This window comes from Hyla sarda, chromosome 3, assembly GCF_029499605.1.
Source record: "Hyla sarda isolate aHylSar1 chromosome 3, aHylSar1.hap1, whole genome shotgun sequence".
Taxonomy (NCBI): domain Eukaryota; kingdom Metazoa; phylum Chordata; class Amphibia; order Anura; family Hylidae; genus Hyla; species Hyla sarda.
The window spans coordinates 29,526,834-29,552,980 of record NC_079191.1 but is presented as its reverse complement, the minus strand read 5'-3'; the positions used below and the strand labels follow the sequence as shown (position 1 = coordinate 29,552,980).

Sequence of the window (26,147 nt, the reverse complement as noted above, 5' to 3'; positions counted from 1 at the left end):
TCCAGCCCGGTTCAGACAGGAGTGCCGGTGCGTAAAACTGTGAAACTTTTGCAAATGCTGCATATCATAACTTGCATAAACTGTCCGCCTAGACAATCATGGCAATAAAATGTTCACTAGATTTGCCAACCCAAAAAGCCACATACAACATCGAAAGTCGCATTATCAATAAGGTGAACACTGTGCAACGATAAAAAATGGGTCGATTGGGGCCTTGATAAATCACCCCAGATACTGGAGAATGCCAAAACTGTGTTTTTGTTCCCTTTATTTCATGTTAATATTTCTCGTAGTGCTTCATATATTGTACAGCTGAATCATAGTTTGGTCACATGTCAACTCCTGACCAGTCATTGCTTTTAAAAGTTCCTAGTCCAACCAACCTCTTCTGGAATAATGAGTGGACCTAAACCTGTTAGTGAGAAGTTGTGGCCTAGTGGTCTAGAGGAGTTGTGGCCTAGTGGTCTAGAGGAGTTGTGGCCTAGTGGTCTAGAGGAGTTGTGGCCTAGTGGTCTAGAGGAGTTCTGGCCTAGTGGTCTAGAGGAGTTCTGGCCTAGTGGTTTAGAGGAGTCCTGGCCTAGTGGTCTAGAGGAGTTCTGTCCTAGTGGTATAGAGGAGTTCTGGCCTAGTGGTCTAGAGGAGTTCTGGAACAGTGGTCTTGAGGAATTCTGGCCTAGTGGTCGAGAGGAGTTCTGGCCTAGTGGTCTAGAGGAGTTCTGGCCTAGTGGTCTAGAGGAGTTCTAGCCTAGTGGTCTAGAGGAATTCTGGCCTAGTGGTTTAGAGGAGTTCTGGCTTAGTGGTCTAGAGGAATTCTGGCCTAGTGGTATAGAGGCGTTCTGGCCTAGTGGTCTAGAGGAGTTATGGCCTAGTGGTCTAGAGGAATTCTGGAATAGTGGTTTTGAGGAGTTCTGGCCTATTGGTCTAGAGGAGTTCTGGCCTAGTGGTCTAGAGGAGTTCTGGCCTAGTGGTCTAGGCTGGCTATTATCAGGCATATCTTACAACTTACATATAGGCCACTTGTTACTTGTCAAGTCTACCATCAAGTTGCTGTTCTCTATCCCTGTTCCAGTCAACATTGCAAGGTAACATTCTAATACATTTCCGTTACAAGAGGGAGAATTTTATATTTCAGTAGAAGAGAAGTTGTACAAGGGCCTCTTTGATCTATTTAGGGTCTATGGTCTGGTATTTCCTGTCTGCTATGTCAGTGTTCTGTCACCAAAGAGTGAGTAAAGTGGAGTCCTATTTTGTAACCCAAAAAGATCTTTGTTCATTAGTTATAGTAATGCGGATTGAGAACTTGAGCGCTAGAAAACTCTAACATCTGCCTCATTACAAGCTTGTGCTAAAGCACCTCAAGTTTACCAAATTTAGCAACTCTACCAAAAAAAGCTTTGATTTAAGGGACAGTGACCAAATTTCTATTCTGCTGCCTCCTAAGCTGTATGAAAAGGAGTTCAGTAAAATCTATAGGTTGTTTCATATACTTACATTAGAGGTCTCATTCCTGGGCTTTGTATGCAGAAACAGCTTCACTGCCAAATAGATATTTGTGGGCTTCTGAGAGGAACATCAGGTTAGTGCCGTGTGAAGATGGTGATTTACATCTGCACAACGTCTCCATGAAAAAGCACCAAAAACTTTAGGAACATCCAGATTTTTTTTTGCTACTGTTTATATCTTATCTAGAAAAAGTCCAAGAAGAGATTACAAGAGTCATTGGATCGGCACAGCCCATGTACAGCCACCGAGGACAGATGCCCTGTACAAATGCAGTAATACATGAGATCCAGAGGTTCTCTGATATTATTCCTCTGAATCTGGGTCATGAAACGGCTAAAGATGTGACCTTTAAAGGATATTTTATTCCAAAAGTAAGTAAAATGCCTGAACTGTGCAGATATTTCCCATAGTAATTATATTAGTGTTGAAGGTTTTGTTCAAGATTTCAAGAATATGGCAGCTTTATTCCAGGATGGCGCCACAGCTGTGCAAGAGTTGTGTCCAGTATTGCAGCGTAATGTTGCTGAGATGAAGCTGCAATACCGCACACAACCTGTGGGGGAAAGAGCTTTTTACAACACCATGATTAGGTGACACTCATGAGATGTACACAATGTGTTTGTCTGTGTTGGCATAGGTGATTGTTGTATCAGTAAAGCATTCTGAGCATTCCGATAGCTTATTATGATATTGTATTGAATTGGTTTTGGTGAGAAATTGGAGTTCATGACCAAAATACAGATAAGATACAGGTTTAGCCACTGACCAACACAGTGTGGCGGCATGACATCATGGTACTGCAATGGACCATCACCTTTTAGTGCCAGGCGGATGTGATACATACAAGTGTAAATTTACTGTGTAAATCACCGCTTACTACAGTACTGTACCTACAATAGCAGGGAGTTTGTCAATAGACAGGAGTCCCTGCTGCTGTACCTACTTTCTGTGATACACTGACTATGCTGATAATGTAGAATGCCACTATAAACAGATTAACCCACCACATATTGTTTTATAGCGGCCACCTCTGTAAATGTGCACATATCTGTACATGTTTGTGTGTATTTTTGTGTTAATTATGTGTAGGTGTGTATTCATATATGTGCATATGTGCAGTATAGCACTACTGTATGTTTACCATATAGCGATGCTATTATTGTGTATATACGTATATATGAACAATATAGTCATATTACATGTAAATGTATGTCCTGATCCCCTGGTACTTTGCACACTAGGACGAACATTTACGTCCTGTACATGACGGGAGTGCAGGAGCTGCGCTCTCTTCATTCACGCCGGGTCACTGATTTCTGTCATACTATGAGCCACCGTGGATTGATAATGGCAGACAACAGCGAGGCCCGACATTAACCCTTCAGATGCTGTGATCAATACAGCGTTGGACTTGGTATGGCTCATCGGATCACCTGCGGCACGACCACGGGGATCCAATAAGCCAAGTTGGTGGCCGGAGGTCTCCTCACCTGCCTTCTGCTGCTGTCAGGAGATCTTCTTCAGACCGGAGAAGTAGATTGCAGATTATACTGAACAGTGCTATGCCTCTGCATAGCACTAAACAGTATTAGCAAACGAAAATTGTTATAAATAGTTCCCCTTAGAGACTTAAAAAATGTAAAGTAAATAGTAAAAAAAAAAGAATACGCCCCTCCCCTAACAATAATATAAACCGCTCCTTTTTTAATTTACCAAAAAAAAAGCGTTAAAAAGAAAAAATGAATAAACATATTTGGTAGTGGCGCATGTAAAAATATCCAAACTATGAATATATAGCATTAATGAGCCCGTACGGGGAACGGCATAAACGTTAAAACATTTTTTTTTTTTAAAAAGCCATTAAAAAGTGACATACATACAAAAGATGTACCAATACAAACTAAAAATTGCAGCAAAAAGAATGAGCCCTCATACAGCCCCGTAAATGGAGAAATGAGAAAGTTATAGGTGGTCAAATAGGACAATTTTAAACATACCGGACGTATTCTGTTAAAAAAAAAAAAAAAAAAAAAAAGTTTGCGTTCTTTTAAAAGCGATACAATAATGGAAAAGAATGCAGTCATGGGTATCATTTTAATCGTATTGACCCACAGAATAAAGAAAAGAATTTTTACTGTAAAGTATACAGCGTGAAAACGAAACCTTCCAAAATTTGATAAATTACGGTTTTCTTCTTAATTTTTCCTCCCAAAAATATTTTTTGGGTTCCGCCATTAGTTGTATGGTATAATTAGTGAGGTTATTACAAAGTACAATTGTCGCACAAAAAAAAAAGCCCTCATACGGTCTGTGGATGGAAATATGAAAGAGTTATGGCTCTTAGAAGGTGCTTGGGAAAAAAAAGGAAATGCAAATATGAAGCTGCCTGTGTCGTTAAGGCTGGGTTCACACTGCAGAATTTCTGGGCAGAATTTCTGACAGAGATGGAGCCGGCGGCGCTAGGACTGAACAGACTGCATTGCTGCCCCCATAGACTGCAATGCATTTCTGGGTGGATCTTTTGGGAGATCTGCTCAGAAATGCCTTGCCATCTATGGGGATGGCAATGTAGTCTGTGCAATCCTAGTGCTGCTGGCTCAATCTTCGGAAGAAATTCTGCTCAGAAATTCCACAGTGTGAACCCAGCCTAAGACTCAAATGAGCTGTGTCCTTAAGGGGTTGTGTGTAGAGTGTAGAGTACTAGCTGTACTAGTTACATATACAATATAGTGATGCTATTTTTAATACTTGTAGACATATACTTGTACAATGCATTACGTTATATTTTAGGGGGGGGGGAATTCTGTTGGGTTGTAGCTGTGTGTGTGTGCAGTATGTGTTTGTACAGTATGTGTGTGCGTGTGTTTGTACAGTATGTGTGTATGTACATGATGTGTGTGTGTATATGTGTGAGTGTGTGTGTATGTGTGTGTATATGTGTGAGTGTGTTTGTATGTGTGTGTATGTGTGTGTGCGTGTGTGTGTGTATGTGTGTGTATATGTGTGAGTGTGTGTATGTGTGTATGTACTGTGTGTGTATGTGTGTGTGTGTGTGTGCGTGAGTGTGTGTGTATGTGTGTGTGTATGTATGTGTGTATGTGTATGTATGTATGTGTGTGTGTGTATGTATGTGTGTGTGTGTGCATGTATGTGTGTGTGTGTATGTGTGTGTGTGTATGTATGTGTGTGTGTGTGCATGTATGTGTGTGTGTGTATGTGTGTGTGTGTATGTATGTGTGTGTGTGTTTGTATGTGTGTGTGTATGTATGTGTGTGTGTATGTATGTGTGTGTGTATGTGTGTGTGTATGTATGTGTGTGTGTGTATGTGTGTGTGTATGTATGTGTGTGTGTTTGTGTGTGTGTGTGAGTGTGTGTGTGTGTATGTATGTGTGTGTGTTTGTGTGTGTGTGTGTGAGTGTTTGTGTATATGTATATGTGTGTGTATGTGTGTATATGTGTGAGTGTGTGTGTGTATGTGTGTATGTGTGTATATGTGTGAGTGTGTGTGTGTGTGTGTGTGTATGTGTGTATGTGTGTGTGTGTGTGTGTGTGTGTGTGAATCTTTACCTTGGGAGAATTAAAGCCTAGCTACAGTTCTTTATACCACACATGGCTCATGTCAATGAGTATGTGTTTACACAACTACTAAAAGTACTGACATGTAATTCAAACTTTACTCTTAACCCATTATTAGCAGACAAATCATTACCAACCACTGTATATTGGTAATATGTAAGTCCTATATGGGGTACTTACACTTTGTGGCACTACTACTTTGTCACTTGTCAGTATATTCATTTCATTGTGCAGTTGCAGTGGTGGCAATGTTATACACTGTAGGTAGTGCAGTATTATTTGGACATTGTATTTCGTGGCACTTACTGTCACGCTACCCATCTATGATCTATTTACTCAAGTACACTTAAAGGTGTTCTCCACCATAAGGTGATTTTAGTACGTACCTGGCAGACAGTAATGGACATGCTTAGGAAGGATCTGCGCTTGTCTTGGGGATAAATGGCTATGTTGTGAGATTACCATAACACTGTGGCTAGCTTTTTGTGATCTGGTATTTCCTGTTTGAGTTTCTTTTTTGCCTACAAATCCCATAATTCTCTTTTCCTCCCTCCCACACATCAGCCACCCCACCCATTGAAACATAAATGAGCTGCATCCATTCCCAAGACCTGTGGTTTTCAATCAGGGTGCCTACAGCTGTTGCATTAGTTGCAGATGTATCTCTCTCCCACCAAGCAATCCCTCCACCCATTGAAGCAGACAGGCTCCCTGTCATCAGCTGACTAGTGAGTCAGGTCTCGGCCGCATTGCAACCTGGGAAAAATCTGAGACAACAGTCATTTTGTATGCTGTTAAAAATAAATATTGGGGTAAAAAAACACATAAGAATTGTGAGAAAACCGTCACACACAGGTACAGACACTATATTAGGAACTACACTAACTTTACAGCCCCTGTAGCATAGTCAAATAAAAGAAATTCCTGGAATACCCCATTAATGGCTGTACACTATGACCCTGATTCACTATTGCAAACCTGACCTGTTATGTCGGGTTGTGCATCAAAATGTAGCGCAGTGTGCCAGAATTTGGCACATTACCTCACAAATTGTGTCTGCGACAGAATTTGCGACCAAGAAAATAAAAATAAACAACCCAACTAACTCTCCAAAACCTGAAAAGGGGCGTAGTCACGTGAAAAGTGTGTGGCTGCCAAAAAGGGGCGTGTCCCAGACACTTTTGAAAAATCACAACATAAAACCATAAGGTGACAGGTGGAGTGCCTATGACTAGACCGGTAGCCTCTTTGTTTTCCACCATATAGGCTTTGCAATGACATGAGGCCTTATACAAATGCAGTGTAACTGAGATTTCTATTGGGCAGAATTTATTGAGCGATCATGATCTGTTTTTTCTTAAAGGGGTACTCCGCTGCTCAGCGTTTGGAACAAACTGTTCCGAACACTGGAGCCGACACTGGGAGCTCGTGACGTCATAGCTTGCCCCCTCATGATGTCACACCCCACCCCCTCAATGCAAGTCTATGGGAGGGGGCATAATGATTGCCACGCCCCCTCCCATAGACTTGCATTGAGGGGGCGGGGCATGATGTCATGAGGGGGCGTGCTAGACATCACCAGCTCCCGACGCTGTTTGTTCTACAATGAAACTTAAATTATCATAACTTAATTTTAATGGTGAAGAAAATTACATACATTATTTTTTGACCCCAGGGAACCTATATAATCCCATTACTGACCTCAGTATTGAAAGACAAAACCCAATTTGAGAAACCTGAAGAGTTCTATCCACAGCATTTTCTTGACTCCAAGGGAGATTTTATAAAGAAGGATGCCTTCATGCCGTTTTCTGCTGGTAAGTCTATTATAAACACTAGAAATAAGACATATGGTGATAGAAATCATTAGACAATGCAATATGAAAAACTTTGTGACCACCCAATTCATTCCAGCCCTTCAGGATTCACTTATGATGGCCAAACTACAGGGTACCATGACCCATCACATAACTCTTCCAGACATAACAGGATGCCCCACAGTCCATATCAATCATGTAAATCCTTAAAATCCTTAACAGAGAAAAAAGGTATACACCCTTAATGTGTCAAAAACTATATTAACTTTAGGGGGATCACAACATGACATGGCCATAAGAAATCTAAAGTAGTACAATCTGCAAAAACATCACTAAAAGATATTACAAATTAATATTTTAGACTGAAGGGAATGGGTGAGCCTACCTCGGGCAGCATTGAAGAGTGAAGAGTTCCATTATTATAAATAACTTTGTTCTGCCATCACATTGATTAGAGGGTTCCTTTACTTACATATGCAGAGTTAACTTGAGAGCGCCCTCTATAGGGAGAAAATGGGAGTTCATGTGTACAGGGTGAGTCAAGGACTTCATGAAATAAGGAGCTCCTGATAAGTAGTGTTGAGCGGCATAGGCCATATTCGAATTTGCGAATATTCGCGAATATATGGACGAATATTCGTCATATATTCGCGAATATTCGCAATATTCTCGTTTTATTTTCGCCTATGCGAAAATTCGCGTATGCGAAAATAACATATGCAAAAATTAGCATATACAAAATTAGCATAAGCAAAAATTTGCATATACGAAAATTTGCATATGCTAATTTTCGCACATGCGAAAATTCGCACGCCAGTCTCATACAGTAGTATTAGAGCCTTCTTTACACCACACAAGCTGGAAGCAGAGAGGGATGATCACTGTGATGTGTACTGTGAAAAAAACCAAAAACGAATATTCGTAATTACGAATATATAGCGCTATATTCGCGAATATTCGCAAATTCACGAATATGCGATATTCGCGAATAAAATTCGTATTGCGAATATTCGCGAGCAACACTACTGCTAAGTCAGTCCAGGACATTGTGCAGACCTAGTCCTAATCTAAGATCAAAAAGATAAAAAAAACAAAAGGATGCGCTCTGTAGTGTGATATTTTGGGATAAGGAAAAGGCGTTGAATGTGAACTGGGCTTACCAAGGCAAGTTGTACTCCAATCAAGTACAACAATGGGGTAGAGTGTATCTGATAGTAGGTCTCTGCAGCCGCTCCACGCCAACATTCAGCAAAAATCCAAGATAGCTCCACCAACAACCGGCAGGATCAATCAAGCGCTGAGACCAAAGTAAAATGAGGGAATTTATTAGCCACAATGCAACACGTTTTGTGGAAAATCCGCTTCCACAGGCTTGCCTGAGGAAGCGGATTTTCCGCAAAACGCTTTGCATCGTGGGTAATAAATTCCCTCATCTTATATTTGGTTGTTTTGATGCCCCCCCCACCCCCCATAAGTTTTGCATTCATGGCACTATGGATTAGCATCACCTTGTACCTTTCACAGCTTGATGTGCAGCTCGAGACAATGAAGGGGAATTTATCAAACAATTTAGTCGGCTTTTTTGGTCTAAATTTGTCGCAGGAAAAGTTACTGGCTGCTCCCATGTGACTTTTCCTGTGACTTTTCATTTAGACTGTTTAATTTTTATGACCAAGAAGTGATCTGAATTAGGTCACTTAGTGCAGCGGTCACTAATTTATCATGTACGACTTTTCTGCAAAAAGTCGCAAAAAAGTTGCTCAAACTAGATATAGAAGAAATCACAGGGCATTTCAACCCTGCCCTATATCACTCCATGTGACAATTGTATTAAGGGGTACTCTGCTGCTCAGCATTTGGGACAAACTGTTCCGAACGCTGGAGCCAGCGGCAGGAGTTCGTAACGTCATAACCCTGCCCCCCCATGACGTCACATCCCGCCCCCTCAATGCAAGTCAATGGGATGGGGCGTGACAGCCATCATGCCCCCTCCCATAGACTTGCATTGAGGGGGCGGGGTGTGACATCATGAGTGGGCGGGGCTATGGAGTCACAAGCTCCCAGCTCCAGCATTCGGAACAGTTTGTTCCAAAAGCTGAGCAGCGGAGTACACCTTTAAGGTCTGTGCGACTTTTAGCACAATTGTCACACCATCCACCAGAGCAGTTAAGCGGGCATTCATCAACGTCCGTTCACTATTTGATAAATTTGGTGCACGGATGCTTTTATTCCCGGCAACTGTTTTTGCTCTAAAGTGAGCAAAAAGCAAGTTCACATTTGAAAAATTCCCTCTCAATATGTCATACATCAGCTGATCAAGGGGAGTTGGCTGCTTCTCGTCTTGCCTAATAACATTAGCCCATGAAGACTTGTGAGACGCTTCTGTAGAGCCCACTGTGCCGGCATTGAATGCATACTCACTATCACGGGATCTCAGCACAGTCTGCAGATAGTGAGGACGAGTTCAACGCTGGTATGGTAGTATGTGCAAACTTCATCAGGGGCCTGACAAGAAGCAGCAAAGCCCCCAGTGATCAGCTGACTTGTGAAGTGTTGTGTCAAGCCACACAGCAAGCCAGGAAAGGCTCGAGATAATGTTAATCCCTAGTGTCAACAAATGCAGAACTTCCAGGGGCATCAAAAAGCTAAAAAAGGATATAATCCAACCTTGACAAATACTACAAATTAATTTCAAGGTTTCATAACTCGGCATCAGGGGCTCATAACGTTAAAGGGGTACTCGGGCCCCAATATATCTTATCCCTTATCCAAAGGAAAGGGGATAAGATGTCTGATCGCGGGAGTCCCACCGCAGCACCCACCTGTAAGTTCTGCCGGAAGCGATGAAGGCTCTCAGTCTTATGCCTCCCAACCAAGGGGACGGAGTATCGTGGAGCCACGACTCTGCCCCCGTGTGATGTCACGCCCCCTCAATGCAAGTCTATGGGAGGGGTCGTGAAGGCCGTCACGCCCCCTCCCATAAACTTGTATTGAGGAGGTGGGGCGTGACGTCACAAGGGGGCTCACAAGAGCCTCCAGCGCTTCCAGCAGTACTTACAGGTGGGTGCTGCATGCTAGATTGCGGGGGTCCCCAGCAGCGGGACCCCCACGATCAGACATCTTATCCCCTATCCTTTGGATAGGGGACAAGATGTCTTGGGGCCGGAGTACCCCTTTAACCTCTTTTTTACAAATAGTGGCACAAAAGATCTTAGTAGATTTATCTTTCAATTGCGGCACAAAATCTTAGTGGTTACATCCATACTGTATGGCACTATTTTTCAAACATTTATAATAATCCAATATTAACTAGATATACCCATATTGAGCAATTAACATTTTTTTTTTTCAGGTTCCTGTTCACTTTACATGAACCCTTCCCTATCCTGTGTTACTTCACACAGGACAACACTCACTATCCATTTGTCCTTTCCATTATTAAAAACTTTTCTTAAAGGGGTTATCCAGGAATAGGAAAAACAGAGCTAATTTCTTTCAAAAACTGCTCCCTGTCTGTCTCCACGTTGGGTGCGGTTCAGCAGCTGAGTTCCCTTGAAGTGAATGGAGCCGCGTTGTAATACCACACCCAACCTGGAGACAGACTGGGAGCGATTTTTTTAAGAAATTTGTTGTATTTTTCTATTCCTGGATAACACCTTTAAGGGCTCTAAAGTCAATATAGTTTTTCAATCAAAACAGCGCCCAGTAGGCTACCTTCTGCTGTATTCTTCAGAAGAAAAGTCAACACACTCCCAATGTGCAGTAAAACAATGTCCGTCCTTTATTATTCATATAAACACCAGACATGGGGAGAACAAGACGGCATGAAGCTGGTTTTATATGAATAATAAAGGACGGACATTGTTTTACTGCACATTGGGAGTGTGCCAACTTTTCTTCTGAAGAATACAGCGGAAGGTAGCCTACTGGGCACTGTTTTGATTGAAAAACTATGTTGACTTTAGAGCCCTTAAAGGTGTTATCCAGGAATAGAAAAACACAGCTAATTTCTTTTAAAAAACGCTCCCAGTCTGTCTCCAGGTTGGCTGGGGTATTACAACCCGGCTCCATTCACTTCAAGGGAACTGAGCTGCAGAACCACACCAAACCTGGAGACAGACAGGGATCAGTTTTTGAAAGAAATTAGCTCTGTTTTTCCTATTCCTGGATAACCCCTTTAAGAAAAGTTTTTAATAATGGAAAGGACAAATGGACAGTGAGTGTTGTCCTGTGTGAAGTAACACAGGATAGGGAAGGGTTCATGTAAAGTGAACAGGAACCTAAAAAAATTTTTATTGCTCAATATGGGTATATCTAGTTAATATTGTATTATTATAAATGTTTGAAAAATAGTGCCATACTGTATAGATGTAACCACTAAGATTTTGTGCTGGAATTGAAAGATGAATTCTCTAAGATCATTTGTGTGTGCCGACTTTTTTTTGTAGAGAACATGTGCAGGGGCGTAGCTATAGAGGTAGCAGGGATAACAGTCACACAGGGGCCCTTGTGCCAGATTTTGCATCGGGGCCCAGAAGCTACAAGCTATGCCTCTGTATATGTGTATGGATTTATTGATGTTGTTGTGAATCTTCTAAAGCAGAACCTACCCAGAACACACTGCTCTGCAGGCCCTGATACCTATAGCCAGATTAGTGGTTTACCTTGATTTTTATAGTCTGAACTGTGCCAAAATATCTTTTTTAGCTATATGCTACCTTCCTCTGTGCCCGGTTATTTCCAGCAGCTCCATAGAGAATTTATGGAGTGGCTGGGTGCAGCTCTATTCAACTGGGTCATTGTTCTCATGATGGCGAAGGTCCCAGAGGTCACTTCATCACTGAAATCTTCCTTTATCCATCTCTTCACATTTTACCAGGCTCAGTCCACTGTCTAAAGGATTGCAATCATGCCTACAATCCAGACCCCACTACCTAGGACACAGCCATGGTCTCTGCAATGAAGAATACTCAGTTTTTCCCACTTAAAGGGGTACTCCGGTGGAATTTTTTTTTTTTTTTTAAATCAACTGGTGCCAGAAAGTTAAACAGATTTGTAAATTACTTTTATTTAAAAATCTTAAGCCTTCCAGTACTTATCAGCTTCTGTATACTACAGAGGAAGTTGTGTAGTTATTTTCTGTCTGACCACAGTGCTCTCTGCTGACACCTCTGTCCATGTCAGGAACTGTCCAGAGTGCCAGCACATGCCAATAGTAAACTTCTCCTTCTCTGGACAGTTTCTGATATGGATAGAGGTGTCAGCAGAGAGCACTGTGGTCAGACTGAAAGGAATTCCAGAAAGAAATATAACTTCCTGTGGAGTGCACAGCAGCTGATAAGTACTGGAAGGATTAAGATTTTTTAGAAGGCATTTACAAAGTCTGTATAACTTTCTGGCACCAGTTGATTTAAAAAAAAACAAATGTTTTCCACCGGAGTACCCCTTTAAAATGTATTATCATTTTTTTTCATTGCAGGTCGCAGAGTTTGTGCTGGAGAGACACTGGCAAGAATGGAGCTCTTCATCTTTTTTACAAGCCTTCTGCAGAAATTCACCTTCCGCTTCCCCCCAGGGGTCACTGATGTGGACTTGACTCCTATTGTTGGAATAACAAGCACACCACAACCGCATATGATTTGCGCCATTCAACGCTTTTGAAAGAAATCTGTGGCGCGTTGCAATCCACCTGCATTTACAAATGTGATACATAAACCTTTATACCTACATGCTACATTTTGTATAACAGTATACAGTTTATTCTTTGGAATTCATTTTATCTCACATACTTCTATGTAAAATATCTTCCTAACGAAAATTAAAATTCTGCTATTGCCCGAGTGGTCGGAGTCATCCTACTGATAGGGGATGAGGGGTGTGAATGAAAAAAGAAACCTTTATATCTAGTAGAGCTCTGGGGCAAACATTTTGGTTGGGGCCTCATCCCTTTTCTTGAATTCAGACCTTCTTAGTTCTTACCACTCTGTTAACAGACAATCCAATGGGCCAGTACCTTTGTGTATGAAGCACCTATTTAGCTTATGTAGATTACCATTTTGAGGCAAATACCCTTCGGGATAGATTCCTGCAAAGATTTTACCCTAGGAATGTATTAAAATCAGAGTTCCAGGTAGTTTGGTAAGTATAAAGAATGGACCATGTAAGATCACATACAGGTAGTCCAAAAGGGGCTTATTCCAGAACCACTGGGCCATATGATCAGTAGAGAAACAACAGTGACCTATAGTAGAGGCCATAGTTTACGGGATTAATTGGTTCACAGCCATTATAGTAGACCAAAACTCCCTGATTCTTAGATAAATAGATTTGTGGTAACTTTTGCTGTAGTGCTAGTCGGGTCTGCTCCTTTATGTGGAGAACAACAGAAGATCAGTCCAGGTGAAATACAGTGATATTAGGTAAACTCCCCAGTACAGGTCACCTGTCTAACCCAGGAAGAAGTACAGTGCTGCCTACAAAAAATCACCAGGTCCAGATGGCATTCACCCACGTGTTCTAAAGGAATTAAGTAATGTAATAGACAGACCCCTATTTAATATTCAGGGACTCTATAGTAACAGGGACTGTTCCCCAGGACTGGCGCATGGCAAATGTGGTGCCAATATTTAAAAAGGGGTCAAAAGGTGATCCTGGGAATTATAGGCCTGTTAGTTTAACCTCTGTTGTATGTCAATAGTGTGAAGGTTTCCCAAGGGATGCTATTTTGGAGTATCTTGATAAAAATAAATGTATGACTCCATATCAGCATGGCTTTATGAGGGATCAGTCCTGTCAAACTAACCTGATCAGCTTTTATGAGGAGGTGAGCTCCAGACTGGACCGGGGGGAATCACTGGATGTCATATATCTGGATTTTTCCAAAGCATTTGATACGGTTCCACATAAACGGTTGGTGCATAAAATGAGAAGGATTGGGCTGGGGGAAAATGTGGGTAAGTGGGTAAGTAACTGGCTCAGTGATAGGAAACAGAGGGTGGTTGTTAATGGTACTTATTCTGATTGGGTGACTGTTACTAGTGGGGACCACAGGGGTCAGTCTTGGGTCCTGTCCAATTTAATATATTCATTAATGACCTTGTAGAGGGGTTGAAGAGTAAAGTTTCAATCTTTGCAGATGATACTAAACTCTGTAAAGTGGTAAACACTATAGAGGACAGTGCACTGTTACAAATGGATCTGGATAGGTTGGAGGTTTGGGCTGGGAAGTGACAGATGAGGTTAAACACTGATAAATGTAAGGTAATGCACATGGGGAGGAACAATCCAGGTTGGGATTATGTATTAAATGGGAGCACACTTGGGACGACTGATGTGGAAAAGGACTTGGGAGTCTTAGTTAACAATAAATTTAGCTGTAGTCACCAGTGTCAGGCAGCTGCTGCCAAGGCAAATAAAATCATGGGGGGCATCAATAGGGGCATAGATGCCCACGACAAGGAAATAATTCTACCGCTGTACAAATTACCAGTCAGACCACACATAGAATACTGTGTACAGTACTGGGCACCAGTGTACAAGAAAGATATAGTGGAGCTGGAGAGGGTTCAAAGACGGGCAACCAGGGTAATACGTAGAATGGGAGGACTACAGTACCCAGAAAGATTATCAGAATTAGGGTTATTTAGTTTAGAAAAAAGAAGGCTTAGGGGAGACCTAATAACTATGTATAAATATATCAGGGGACAGTACAGAGATCTCTCCCATGATCTATTTATACCCAGGACTGTATCTATAACAAGGGGGCATCCTCTACGTCTAGAGGAAAGAAGGTTTCTACACCAGCACAGACGGGGGTTCTTTACTGTAAGAGCAGTGAGACTATGGAACTCTCCGCCAGAGGAGGTAGTCATGGAGAACTCTGTAAAAGAGTTCAAGAGGGGTCTGGATGCATTTTTGAATAGTAATTACATCGCTGGTTATTTATATTAGATTTATAGGGACAGAAGGTTGATCCAGGGATTATGATGCCATATTTGGAGTTGGGAAGGAATTTTTACCTATAATATGCAGGTTTTTTGCCTTCCTCTGGGTCAACTCAGTAGGGACTCATTAGGGATATAGGTTGAACGTGATGAACTCTGGTCTTTTTTTAGCCTTATGAACTGTGTTACTGTCTAAGGGACTTTGTGAATTGTTGCACCAAAGGGGTAATGTATTTTTCTCAATGCTTCTGCCCCAAGCACTATATTGGCAAGACGAAAAGAGAATTACGTTGTAGAATCTGAAATCATGTCAATGATGTCACAAAGATTGACCCACGGGGCCTTGTTACCTGTATAAAAGATAACTGTCCGCAGAAGCCATCAATCAGATTCCAAACTCTCCATCATGGCCAAGACCAAAGAGCTGTCCAAGGATCTCAGAGACAAGATTGTAGACCTAAATAAGGCTGGAAGGGGCTACAACACCATCAGCAAGCAGCTTGGTGAGAAGTTGGTGCAATTTTTCACAAAGGAAGAAACACATAATATTTGTCAATTCTAAATTGACCTTTAACCCCTTAAGGACCAAGCCCATTTTCACCTTAAGGACCAGAGCATTTTTTGCACATCTGTCACTTTAAGCATTAATAACTCTGGGATGCTTTTACTTTTCATTCTGATTCCGAGATTCCAGTTCTTTCGTGACATATTCTACTTTATGTTAGTGGTAAATTTTTGTCGATACTTGCATCATTTCTTGGTGAAAAATTCAAAAATTTTATGAAAAATATGAAAACTTAGCATATTTTTTACTTTGAAATTCTCTGTTTATAAGGAAAATGGACATCCCAAATAAAATATATATTGATTCACATATACAATAGGTCTACTTTATGATTGCATCATAAAGTTGACATGTTTTTACTTTTGGAAGACATCAGAGAGTTTCAAAGTTCAGCGGCAAATTTTCAAATTTTTCACAAAATTGGAAAATTGCCGCTGAACTTTGAAACCCTCTGACATTCAGAAAGTGTGTTAACCCTTTTATGTGTTTCAAAGGAATAGCAGCAAAGTGAAGGAGAAAATTCTAAATCATCATTTTTTACACGCACATGTTCTTGTGGACCCAGTTCTCAAATTTTTACAAGGGGTAAAAGGAGAGAAATCTCCTCAACTCCTTAAGGACGTTGTCACAGCGTGCGCTCCGGTCCCCTCCCCCGGACCGGAGCGCCCGCTCCCTCGGCCTCCCTCCTCGGGATCCCGGCGCCCAGTGCGTCTGACCGGGAGCACGGGTACCCTTGTGTCGGGGACGCGGCTGAAGTGACGGCTTGTCCCCGCTCATGCGCCGCGTCCCTCTCTCTCTTACCTGGCTCCCCGCTCCCTGCGCCGTCTGTCTCTGCCTCCCGACGCGCGCAGCCCCACTCTCTAGGGTGCGTCTGCGCGCTCCGCCTTCAGTAAATTTAAAGGCCCAGCTCGCCATTGATTGGTGCGCTGGTCTCTGACCTCTTGCTACTTCCCTTTAAATGTAACCTGCCCTTTCCTGCCCTTGCCGGATCTTTGTGCCCTTTGAGAAAGCATTCCCTATTGTGTAATATTGCCTTGCCTGTTGCCGAACCCGTTGCTACCGACTACTCGCCCTTGAACCTTTGCCGCCTGCCCTGACCTCTGCTACGTCCGACTACGCTCCTGCCTGCTCCCTGTGTACCACACCATATCAGCTGCCAGAGAGGTCGAGTTGTTACTTGGGGATACGACCTGGTAGTTACCGCTGCAGCAAATTCATCCCGCTTTACGGCGGCTGCTAATCATAGCCAGGACCCTGGGTTAACAGTGCGCGGCATCGATCGTTGTGCCGCGCGCTGTTAACCCTTCAGACGCGGCGGTCAAAGTTGACCGCCGCGTCTGAAAACGAAAGTAAACGCTTCCCGGCAGCTCAGTCGGGCTGATCGGGACATCGCAATAAAATTGCGATGTTCCGATCAGCTGGGACGCAGGCGGAGGTCTCCTAACCTGACTCCGTGGCGTCCGATCGTCGATTGATTGCTCCAAGCCTGAGCTACAGGCTGGAGCACTCAAGCCCTATCTGACTGATCCGTGCCAAGCTATGGCTTTGCAGGGATCAGCATAGGAGATCAGTATGTGCAGTGCTATAGCTCCCTATAGAAAAAGGTGAAAAAAAAAGTTGAGAAAGGTCATTTAACCCCATCCCTAATAAAAGTTTGAATCACCCCCCTTTTCCCATAAAAAAAAAAAAAACTGTGTAAATAAAAATAAACATATGTGATATTGCCGCGTGTGAAAATGTCAGAACTATAAAAATATATTGTTAATGAAATTGCACGGTCAATGGCGTGCGCGCAAAAAAAATTCCAAAGTCCAAAATAGTGTATTTTTGGTCACTTTTTATATCATGAAAAAATGAATAAAAAGCGATCAAAAAGTCTGATCAATACAAAAATGGTACTGATAAAAACATTTTTTCTTCAATTTTGTCGCACAATGATTTATTTTTCCATTTTGCCGTGAATTTTTGGGTAAAATTATAGATTTCACTGCAAACTAGAATTGGTGGCGCGAAAAATAAGCCATCTTATGGAATTTTAGGTGCAAAATTGAAAGAGTCATGATTTTTAGAAGGTGATGAGGAAAAAATGAAAATGCAAAAACGGAAAAACCCAGCGTCCTTAAGGGGTTAAAAGTTGTAACCCAATTTCTCTTGAGTAAGGAAATAGCTCATATGTGTATGTCAAGTGCTCTGTGGGTGAACTAGAGGGCTCAGAAGGGTAGGACCGACAATGGGGGTTTGGAGAGTGAGTTTTTCTGAAATGGTTTTTGGGGGGCATGTCAAATTTAGGAAGCCCCTATGGTGCCAGAAGAGCAAAAAAAAAAAAAACACATGGCATACTATTTTTGAAACTACACCCCTCAAGGAATGTAACAAGGGGTACAGTGAGCCTTATCACACCACAGGTGTTTGACGACTTTTCGTTAAAGTTGGATGTGTAAATTTTAAAAAAATTCACAAAAATGCTGGTGTTAACCCAAATTTTTCATTTTCACAAGGGGTAATTGGAGAAAAATCCTCCCACAATTTGTAACCCCATCTCTTCTGAATATGAAAATACCCCATGTGTGGATATAAAGTGCTCTGCGGGCGAACTACAATGCTCAGAAGAGAAGGAGCGACATTGGGCTTTTGGAGAGAGCATTTGTTTGAAATAGAAGTCGGGGGCCATGTGCATTTACAAAGCCCCTGTGGTGCCAGAACAGTGCCCCCCCCCCCACATGTGACCACATTTCAGAAACTTAACCCCTCACAGAATGTAATAACGGGTGCGGTGAACATTTACACCCCACTATTCTTTGGAACAGTGGGCTGTGCAAATGAAAAATTTAATTTTTCATCTTCATGGATCACTGTTTAAAAAATATGTCAGACACCTGTGGGGTGTAAATGCTCACTGCACCCCTTATTACATTCCGTGAGGGGTGTAGTTTCAAAAATGGGGTCACATGTAGGGGGTCCACTGTTTTGGCACCATAGGGGCTTTGGAAACGCACTTGGCCTTCAATTCCAGACACATTCTCTCTCCAAAAGTCTAATGGCGCTCCTTCAGTTCTGAGCATTGTAGTTCACCCGCAGAGTACTTTTCGTCCACATATGGGGTATGTTGGTACTCAGAAGAAATGTGGTTACAAATCATGGGGGATATTTTTTCCAATTACCTCTTGTGAAATTGAAAGATTTGGGATGACACCAGCATTTTAGTGAAAAAATTAAAAAAATGCATTTTCACATCCAACTTTAACAAAAATTATTCAAACACCTGTGGGGTGTTAAAGGGGTACTCCGGTGAAAACCTTTTTTCTTTTAAATCAACTGGCTCCGGAAAGTTAAACAGATTTGTAAATTACTTCTATTAAAAAATCTTAATCCTTCCTGTACTTATTAGCTGCTGAATACTACAGAGGAAATTATTTTCTATTTGGAATGGTATCTGATGACATCATGAGCACAGTGCTCTTTGCTGACGTTATTATAATAATAATAACAATAAGTCATTATTTATTGTTGTCCTTAGTGGGATTTGAACCCAAGGCCCCAGCATTGCAAGGCAGCAGTGCTAACCACTCAGCCACCATGCTGCCCTTAGTATGCATCTGCTATGCATCTGCTATGCATGGTTGCTAAAATGGACAGAGATGTCAGCAGAGAGCACTGTGCTTGTGATGTCATCAGTGTTCCAAAAAGAAAGGAATTTCCTCTGTAGCATTCAGCAGCTAATAAGTACTGGAAGGATTAAGATTTTTTAGTAAAAGTAATTTGCAAATATGCTTAACTTTCTGGCACCAGTTGATTTAAAAGAAAAAAGGTTTTCACCGGAGTACCCCTTTAAGGCTCACTGTACCCCTTGCTATGTTCCGTGAGGGGTGTAGTTTCCACAATGGGGTCACATGTGTTTTTTTTGTGTTTATGTCAGAATGGCTGTAACGATCAGCCACCCCTGTGCAAATCACCTCAAATGTACATGGCACTCTCACTCCTGAGCCTTGTTGTGCGCCCGCAGAGCATTTTCTGTCCACATATGGGGTATTTCCTTACTCAGGAGAAATTGCATTACAAATTTTGCGGGTTTTTGTTTTTTTTCTTTTACCTCCTGTAAAAATGAAAAGTACGGGGCAACACCAGCATGTTAGTGTAAAATTTAAATTTTTTCAGAATTATATACTGGAGTAGACCTCAACCTTACCTTTTCATAAGGGTGAAAGGAGAAAAAAAACTCAAAAACAGTGCCGTACCATACATTTTTCATTTTCATTGGGGGGGGGGGGGGGGTGTAAGGAGGTGTATATGTAGTGTTTCACTTTTTATTTTGTGCTAGTGTAGTGTAGTGTTTTTAGGATACATTTACACAGATGGCGGTTTAGAGCGAGTTTCCTGCTGGTGGTTTGAGCTGCAGCGGAAAATTTGCCACAGCTCAAACTTGCAGCAAGAAACTCACTATAAACTCTCGCCCATGTACATTCACTTGAGGGTGGTGGTGGGGGGGGGGTTGGCAAACCTCCAGCTGTCGCAAAACTACAACTTCTAGCATGCCTTTTGGTTGTCTGTGCATGCTGGAGGAACACTGGTTGCAAAAAACTGACAGTTTGTTACTTAGTGTTTCGCAAACAGTGGGCCTCCAGCTGTTGCAAAACTACAACTCTCAGCATATATTGTCTGTCAGCACATGCTGGGAGTGGTAATTGGCAACAGCTGGAGGCACACTGGTTGCAAAACACTGAGTTAGGTAACAATGTTTCCCAACCTGTGTGCCTCCAGTTGTTGCAAAACTACAACTCCCAGCATTCCCAGGCCGCCGAATGGCATGTTGGGAGTTGTAGTTATGCAACAACTGGAGGAGAACAGTTTGGAGACCACTTTATAGTGGTGTCCAAACTGTAGCCCTCCAGATGTTGAAAAACTTCAACTCCAAGCATGCCCTGACTGCCCAGGCAGGCTGGGAGTTGTAGTTCTGCAACATCTGAAGAGCCACATGTTGCCAAACTACAACTCCCAGCATGCCTAACAGTCTAGGCATGCTTTGAATTGTAGTTTTGCAACATCTGGAGGGCTACAGTTTAGACACCACTGTATAGTAGTCTCCAAAGTGTAGCCCTCCAGATTTTTCAAAACTTCAGCTCCCAGCATGTCGACACTGTCCAGGCATGCTGGGAGTTGTAGTTCTGCAACATCTGAAGGGCCACATGCTACAGAACTACAACTCCCAGCATGCCTGGACTGTCTGGGCATGCTGAGAGTTGTAGTTTTGCAACATCTAGAAGGGCACAGATTGGAGACCACTGCACAGTGGTCTCCATACTGTGACCCTCCAGATGTTGCAAAACTACAACTCCCAGCATGCCCAGATAGCCAAAGGCGGTCTGGGCATGCTTAGAGTTGTAGATGTGAAACACCTAGAAGCAGCCGTGCAGATCACTTTAGGGCGATCTTCACTGCTGCATCTGACACCGCCGCCGCTGCATCAACTTGCCTTTGCCTGTCCCTGCCGGTGATCAGGTATCTGCCGCCAGTCCCCCCACCATGCTGGTCCCTGCAGCCGTCGCCGCCATCTTCCCCTGCTCTGCCTGGACTTCCAGGGGCGGGCAGAGCAGGGGAAATTAACTGTCACCCCTCGCACCTGCTCTGCGATTCGCAGGTCACTCCTGACCGGCCAATCGCAGGGGATAGGAAGAGATGGCACCCCTGCCACCTCCTCCTATCCTTCAGGATGGTCAGAACTACCTCTGACAGCTCGGGTCATCCCTATTTTCCCGGACCCAATCAGCCCGGAATCGGTGCAAATCGCCGATCTGAATTGATGGGGGGACATGGAGTGGTCTCAGGACCCCCCAGGCATTTGCCCGGGATGCCTGCTGAATGATTTCAGCAGGCATCCCACTCTGGTCCCCACCCGGCGTGCGGCGTGTCCTGAAGGGGTTAAAGAGGTATGGTGGAAGAAATCTATTTATTTGTTTTGGTGCCAGAAAGTTGTACAGATTCGTAAATCAGTTCTATAAAAAAAAATCTTAATCCTTCCAGTACTTATCAGCTGCTGTGTACTGCAAAGGGAGTTGAGTTTTTCTTTTCTGTCTGACCACTGTGCTCTCTGCTGCCACCTCTGTCCATGTCAGGAACTGTCCGGAGCAGGAGATGTTTGCTATGGGGATTTGCTTTGAACCTGGACAGTTCCTGAGGCGTAGCTTGTAGCTTCTGGGCCCCGATGCAAAATCTGCAACAGGTCCCCATATACCAATTATAATATTGGTCTCTTACGGGAAAGATGTCCTTTGGGGCCCCCTTCGGCACCAGGGCCCACGGTGCGACCGCTAGCTCTGCTACCTCTATAGCTACGTCCCTGTCTGACACAGACAAAGGTGTCAGCAGAGAGCACTGTGATCAGACAGAAAATAAATTCAAAAAGTAAAGAACTTCCTCTGTAGTATAGAGCAGCTGATAAGTACTGGAAGGATTACAATTTTTTTAATAGAAGTAATTTACAAATCTGTATAACTTTTTCAAGCTAGTAAATATATATATTTTTTTCCCATTGGAGTACCCCTTTATGTATGAGGGCTAATTTTTTGTGCCGTAATCTGAAGTTTTTAGTGGTACAATTTATGTATTGATCTGACTTTTTGATCCCTTTTTATTAATTTTTTCATGATTTAAAAAGTGACCAAAAATACACTATTTTGGACTTTGGAATTTTTCTGCACGTACGCCATTGACCGTGCTGTTTAATTAATTATATATTTTTATAATTAGGACATTTCCGCACATGGCGATACCACATATGTTTATTTTTATTTACACGTTTTTTTTTGTTTTTTTTTTTAAATGGGAAAAGGGGGGGTTAAATGATCTTTATTTTTTTTTTTTTCACTTTTTTTTGCAGTGTTATAGCTCCCATAGGGGGCTATAACACTGCACACACTGATCTTTTACATTGATCACTGGTTTCTCATAGGAAACCATTGATCAATGATTCTGCCGCTTGACTGCTCATGCCTGGATCTCAGGCACTGAGCAGTCATTCAGCGATCGGACAACAGGAGGCAAGATAAGGGGACCCTCCTGCTGTCCTACAGCTGTTCAGGATGCCGCAATTTCTCCGCGGCGATCCCCAACAGCCCGCTGAGCTAGCTTGGGGTAGTTTAGTTTCACTTTAGACGCGGCAATAAATTTTGAACGCCGCGTCTAAAGAGTTAATAGCACGCGGCACTGATCGTGGTTATTAGCCATGGGTGCCAGGCCTGAACCGCTATGATGCAGGGCCACGCCATGGCCCCGCGTTATAAAACGGGAGCGGACTCAGGACATACTGGTACTTCCTTGGTCCTTAAGAGGTTAAAAGTATTTTTCAATTCAAAGTTATTTTCCTTTCTATCAAATTATTATTTTCTGCTTATCGCTTTAATTCTCCACTGAGTATTGGTCCAAATGTTCTTGCACAGTCTGTACCCACAGTGTAACTGAGACAAAGGTGGAGACCAAAGGTTAGATAAGACAATAAATACGGCTTCTGGCTGCCAGATTTCTGCATTGTCCTCAGCTCCGGTCACAGCTATGGATTTGGGGTTCTCTTTAGCTTTCTATTTCGTGCTGGTTTTAACTCTTCTCTATATCCTAAATGTCTTGAAGAGTTGGAATAAAAATCATGTCACAAATTTTCCTCCTGGACCCAGATGTTTGCCGCTGATCGGGGATTTACATCTCATGGATCTGAAGAAGCTTAATGTCACCTTTATGGAGGTAAAGACACTTCTTTATTTCATCACTATAGTAAAGAAATACAGTAAAGAAATACAGTAAGAAATACAGTAAAGAAATCCTGGTATTATCATACTGTAAATGTATAGATTTGACTAAGTTAAATAGGATTTTGTTAATGTTCTTTTTTATCATAGTTTTTTTTTTTATTTTTTTTTAGACAAAATACTTATTCATACATTACATCTTATTAGTGAAGGCTTCCATCCCCAGAACATGAATTTATCCCTTATAAGTAAAGTTAAAGGGGTTGTCCTGTAAAATACAATGTAACGCTGAGCGCTCCGGCCCCTGCTCCTGGACCGGAGCGCTCACTGCGTTTGTCCCCGCAGAGTGCCCCGGTCAGACTCACTGACCGGGGACACTCTGTTTCTGTCACCGGCGGGGACGCGGTCCGCGCTGCGGGATGTCCCCGCGCGCGTCCAGCGTCCCATCCTCACTTACCTGCACCCGCTCCGACTCTCTCCTCTGCTCCCCGGTCACGTGGTTCCTGGCGCCCGCGTCCCTGCACCATAGGGCACGCGCGTGCCGGCTGTGTAAAATTTAAAGGGCCAGTGCACCATTGATTGGTGCCTGGCCCAACCCAATTTCAGCTGTCCCTATAAATGTATCCTGCCCCTTCCTCCCCTTGCCGGATCTTTGTTGCCTTTGTGCCCAAAAGAAGGCGTTTTCTGTGTACTCCTTGCCTGTTGCCGAACCCGTTGCTAACGACTACCGCCTCTGAATCTGTGCTGCCTGCCCTGACGTTTTGTCTAATAAATATATATATACATATTTTTGAACTTTCACTTTACTTTCATTTAATTTTCATTTTAAGATTGAATGTTAAATATTAGACATATCAATAAATGTACATATAATAAATATTCATAACTTCATATATATATATATATATATATATATATATATATATATATGCATATAAATATACAACCTACTACTACTCCCATCAAAGGCAGAGCACTGAGAGCAGGTATTCTGATGTGGAGGTCTCATCAGGGAGTTGCCGTGCACATAACTTCTTTCATTCTGTTCTCTTCGTACCCAAACAAGCAGGAAATCCCCTTAATTGAATAATGAGACCACAAACTATTAAGGTCAATGAGATAGAATTTTCTATGTTTCTATGAAGTTCAATTGTATCTCATTGACTTTAATAGTTTGTGGTCTCATTATTTAATTATTCAATTAAGGGGATTTCCTGCCTGTTAATCTTCATTCATTCATTCATTCATCGGTCACTGTGAGAATTACATTGCTGCTACAAAGTTCAATATATTGTTTTAAAATATTGTAATGTCTAAAATAAAATTAACAAAAATAATATTAACGAAATTCACAAAATGCAACATTATAAAATATTTATCTATCTATATACAGTATATATATATATATATATATATATATATATATATATATATATACATACGCACTGCTCAAAAAATAAAGGGAACACTTAAACAAGACAATGTAACTCTAAGTCAATGACACTTCTGTGAAATCACACTGTCCACTCAGGAAGCAAAACTGATTGACAATCAATTTCACATGCTGTTGTGCAAATGGAACAGACAACAGGTGGAAATTGTAGTCAATAAGTAAGACATCCCCAATAATGGAGTGGATCTGCAGGTGGTGACCACAGACCATTGCTCAGTTCCTATGCTTCCTGGCTGATGTTTTGGTCACTTTTGAATGCTGGCGGTGCTTTCACTCTAGTGGTAGCATGAGACGGAGTCTACAAACCACACAAGTGGCTCAGATAGTGCAGCTCATCCAGGATGGCACATCAATGCGAGCTGTGGCAAGAAGGGCTGCTGTGTCTGTTAGCATAGTGTCCAGAGCATGGAGGCGTTACCAGGAGACAGGGCAGTACATCAGAAGATGTGGAGGAGGCCATAGGAGGGCAACAACCCAGCAGCAAGGCCGCTACCTCTGCCTTTGTGCAAGGAGGAGCCCTGCCAGAGCCCTGCAAAATGACCTTCAGCAGGCCACAAATGTGCATGTGTCCACTCAAACAGTCAGAAACAGACTCCATGAGGGTGGTATGAGGTCCCAACATCAACAGCTGGGGATTGTGCTTACAGCCCAACACCGTGCAGGACGTTTGGCATTTGCCAGAGAACACCAAGATTGGCAAATTTGACACTGGTGCCCTGTGCTCTTCACAGATGAAAGCAGGTTCACACCAAGCACATGTGACAGATGTGACAGAGTCTGGAGACACCGTGGAGAACATTCTGCTGCCTGCAACATCCTCCAGCATGACCGGTTTGGTGGTGGGTCAGTAATGGTGTGGGGTGGCATTTCTTTGGGGGGCCGAGGTAGCCTGACTGCCATTAGGTACCGAGATGAGATCCTCAGACCCCTTGTGAGACCATATGCTGGTGTGGTTGGCTCTCGGTTACTCCTAATGCAAGACAATGCTAGACCTCATGTGGCTGGAGTGGGTCAACAATTCCTGCAAGAGGAAGGGATTGATGCTATGGACTGGCCTGCTTGTTCCCTAGACCTGAATCCGATTGAGCACATCTGGGACATCATGTCTCGCTCCATCCACCAACGCCACGTGGCACCATAGACTGTCCAGGAGTTGGCGGATGCTTTAGTCCAGGTCTGGGAGGACATCCCTCAGGAGACCATCCACCACCTCATCAGGGGCATGCCCAGGCATTATAGGGAGGTCATACGGGCACGTGGAGGCCACACACACTACTGGGTCTCATTGTGACTTGTTTTAAGGACATTACATAAAGTTGGATCAGCCTGTAGTGCGGTTTCCCACTGTGATTTTGAGTGTGACTCCATATCCAGACCTCCATGGGTTGATAAATTTGATTTCCATTGATAATTTTTGTGTGATTTTGTTGTCAGCACATTCTACTTTGTAAAGATGAAACCATTTCATACTATTAGTTCATTCATTCAGATCTAGGATGTGTTATCTTAGTGTTCCCTTTATTTTTTTTTAGCAATATATATAAATCGCAAAT

General features: G+C 42.6%; 1 protein-coding gene across 1 annotated transcript in view; it reads left to right on the top strand.

Annotated features, from left to right (window-relative positions):
• LOC130360961 (uncharacterized) overlaps positions 1-26,147 on the top strand; it is an 87,744-nt gene that overhangs the window by 26,466 nt on the left and 35,131 nt on the right. The window contains exons 7-10 of the mRNA XM_056563517.1: positions 1,690-1,874; positions 6,756-6,897; positions 12,377-12,550; positions 22,868-23,136. Of these exons, the coding sequence (XP_056419492.1) occupies positions 1,690-1,874; positions 6,756-6,897; positions 12,377-12,550; positions 22,868-23,136 (770 nt within the window). The remainder of the gene's footprint in view (positions 1-1,689; positions 1,875-6,755; positions 6,898-12,376; positions 12,551-22,867; positions 23,137-26,147) is intronic.